A 2,345-nucleotide genomic window follows, 5' to 3' on the forward strand; every position below is an offset into this window, starting at 1 on the left:
ATTCTATCTTCTACATCTGAGACTTGATTTTCTGTGTGATCTAGTCTGCTTTTAATATTGTCAAGGTAGATTTTGACTTCCTGTATTATAGCCTTTATCTCTAACAGTCCATTTGACTCTTTCTCTCTTTCCTCTTTTAGATCTTGCAAGAATTTCCTCCCTCCTGGAGCTCGTCAGCTCCTTTGTCCTGCCTCTTGAGCAGTTCATAGCCTCTCTCCTCTTTCATTTCTACTAGCTTTGTCACTATTCATATTGTAAATTTTTTAACAGACATTTACATGAGTTTCATTGTACTGTCTGAGGATGAAGAGGAGTTATTCTTTTCCCTCATACTTACTTTTTCTGATGAGCACATTTAAGATCTACTCCATTAGCAACTGTACAAAGAATTAAGGGAAAGGAAATGAATACTCTATACCTGGATGACTAGGTACATATTTACAAATAGATACACATAATAAATAAGATACAGATAATAAATAAACCATAAGATTCACATGCTACAGGCACAAACATGGACATGGTTATGGGGGGGTACCCTGAGGCCAGGCTTCCATCCAACACCATCAGTGCACACCTCACCTGGTGGAAGGACGAACGGTTCTCTGTGAACTCTCCAAGACTTCTGGATAACAAGTCTAGTTCTGTGTGGATAGACAGACAGACACATACAGAGGAATATTTAGGGATAGTCAAAGTTGTGTCATTGCGTGTCTGTTGATTCATACGCATACACAGGAATATACTCTACACACTGATAGGACATTAGTCTAACCTCAAATTCTTCCTATGAATTTAAAGAGGACCACAGAGTCATTCTGTTCTAAAATCACGCTGGTTGTAAACGTGTTCCACGACATAGAACTCGTCGGAGCGCTCTCTTCACGTCGGAGTTTCTCAGGCTGTAGATCACGGGGTTTAACATCGAGGCAACCACCCCAAACAGCAGGGACACAACTCTTTCTCTGGCAGGGGAGTGCTGGCTAGAGGAGGGGCGGATATAGGTAGATATGGTGGAGCCGTAGAACAGGCAGACCACCAGCAGGTGGGACGCACAGGTGGAGAAGGCTTTGTGCTTCCCTTCGGCAGACTGGATCTTCAGGATGGTGGAGATGATGTACATGTATGAGACCAAGGTGGCCATGAAGGCGCTGGTCCCCAGGGTGCCACCCACGACTAACACAAGCATTTCAGCAAGGTACGTAGGTGAGCACGAGAGGGCCACCACTTGAGGGATGTCACAGTAGTACTGGTCAACCCGACGGGACTTGCAGAAAGACAAGTGGAAAGTGGTCACTGTGTGGACAAGAGAGTTGAGAAACCCTGCAGCCCAGGTCCCGGACGTTAGCTGAGCACAGCGAGCCCTGGTCATGAGGAGAGGGTAACGGAGCGGAAAGCAGATGGCCACGTAGCGGTCATAAGCCATGACAGCAAGGAGAAAGACTTCTGTCCCTGCCAGGGCCACCAGGAAGTAAAGCTGCAAAGCACACCCGATAAAGGAAATGCTTTGCTCCTCGGTCAGGAGGTTCTGGAGCATTTTGGGGACTGTAGCCGAGGGACAGAATATGTCTATGAGGGACAGATTTGCCAACAAGAAATACATGGGGGCGTGCAGCTTCTTCTCAGTCCCGATGGCCAAGAGGATGGACCCATTTCCCACCAGGGTTATCTGATAGATGACGGCAAAGACCACACACAGGGGGTAGCGCACCACGGGGAGGTCAGCGAGCCCCAGGAGGAGGAATCCCGACACCACCGTGTCATTGTGGACCTCCATCTCCCCTGCCAGCTAGGCTGTCTCTGGACAAAATGAAAAACATTAAATAAAAACACGGGTTAGGGTCACAAAGCAATGAGTTCAGTGATGAAATGTTCTTGGAAAATAATTTGTATGTGACCAATGATGAATCGTGCTAGTCCTTTTGCTTTCTTTTTTTTTTGGAGAGGTTTTTTCGCTATAGGGCGCGTGCGCTCGCCAGACAGAGAGAGACAGAGAGACAGAAAGCGAGAAATTACCCCCCAGGGGGGATGGTCACGCCGCAATCCCTTCTCCTCCATTCTCCTCTCGGGATCTTGGGCACGCACGCACATGCCATACAAGGTATTTCCTAAAATATCCACCTTCATTTTAACAAGAGAATGCATCTGAATAACTAAAAAGACATTTAAAATTCACTTTCTCAGTAACTGCTGTTTAGTGCCGACCTGCTCCATTCTTTGGGACCCTAACGTCAGCGCCTGGCACTCCTCCTCCAGCCCTGTGCTCTCTCTTGCAGGTCTGAGCTGCCTGTGCTGTCAGCGCCTTGGTGCCTTGACAAGGATTAGAAATGAGCAGACCCACTGGA

At 47.3% G+C, this 2,345-nt stretch overlaps 2 protein-coding genes across 2 annotated transcripts in view; one reads left to right on the forward strand and one right to left on the reverse strand.

Moving 5' to 3' along the window:
- The window catches only part of LOC102495053 (olfactory receptor 13G1), a 9,882-nt gene extending 9,684 nt beyond the window's left edge, over positions 1-198 (forward strand). The window contains exon 4 of the mRNA XM_014589736.1: positions 141-198. Within this exon, the coding sequence (XP_014445222.1) occupies positions 141-198 (58 nt within the window). The remainder of the gene's footprint in view (positions 1-140) is intronic.
- A 631-nt stretch (positions 199-829) lies between these two features.
- Positions 830-1,777, reverse strand: LOC102495464 (olfactory receptor 5V1). Its single transcript, XM_006153457.1, has one exon. The coding sequence runs from the start codon at positions 1,775-1,777 to the stop codon at positions 830-832; it is 948 nt and encodes a 315-aa protein (XP_006153519.1).
- Between the last annotated feature and the right edge of the window lie 568 nt (positions 1,778-2,345).

Source organism: Tupaia chinensis, unplaced genomic scaffold, assembly GCF_000334495.1.
Source record: "Tupaia chinensis unplaced genomic scaffold, TupChi_1.0 Scaffold000375_1, whole genome shotgun sequence".
Lineage (NCBI taxonomy): Eukaryota > Metazoa > Chordata > Mammalia > Scandentia > Tupaiidae > Tupaia > Tupaia belangeri.

Bases quoted from the DNA above. Each gene is read 5' to 3' on its own strand.
- LOC102495464 (XM_006153457.1), bottom strand. From the start codon at position 1,777: ATGGAGGTCCACAATGACACGGTGGTGTCGGGATTCCTCCTCCTGGGG.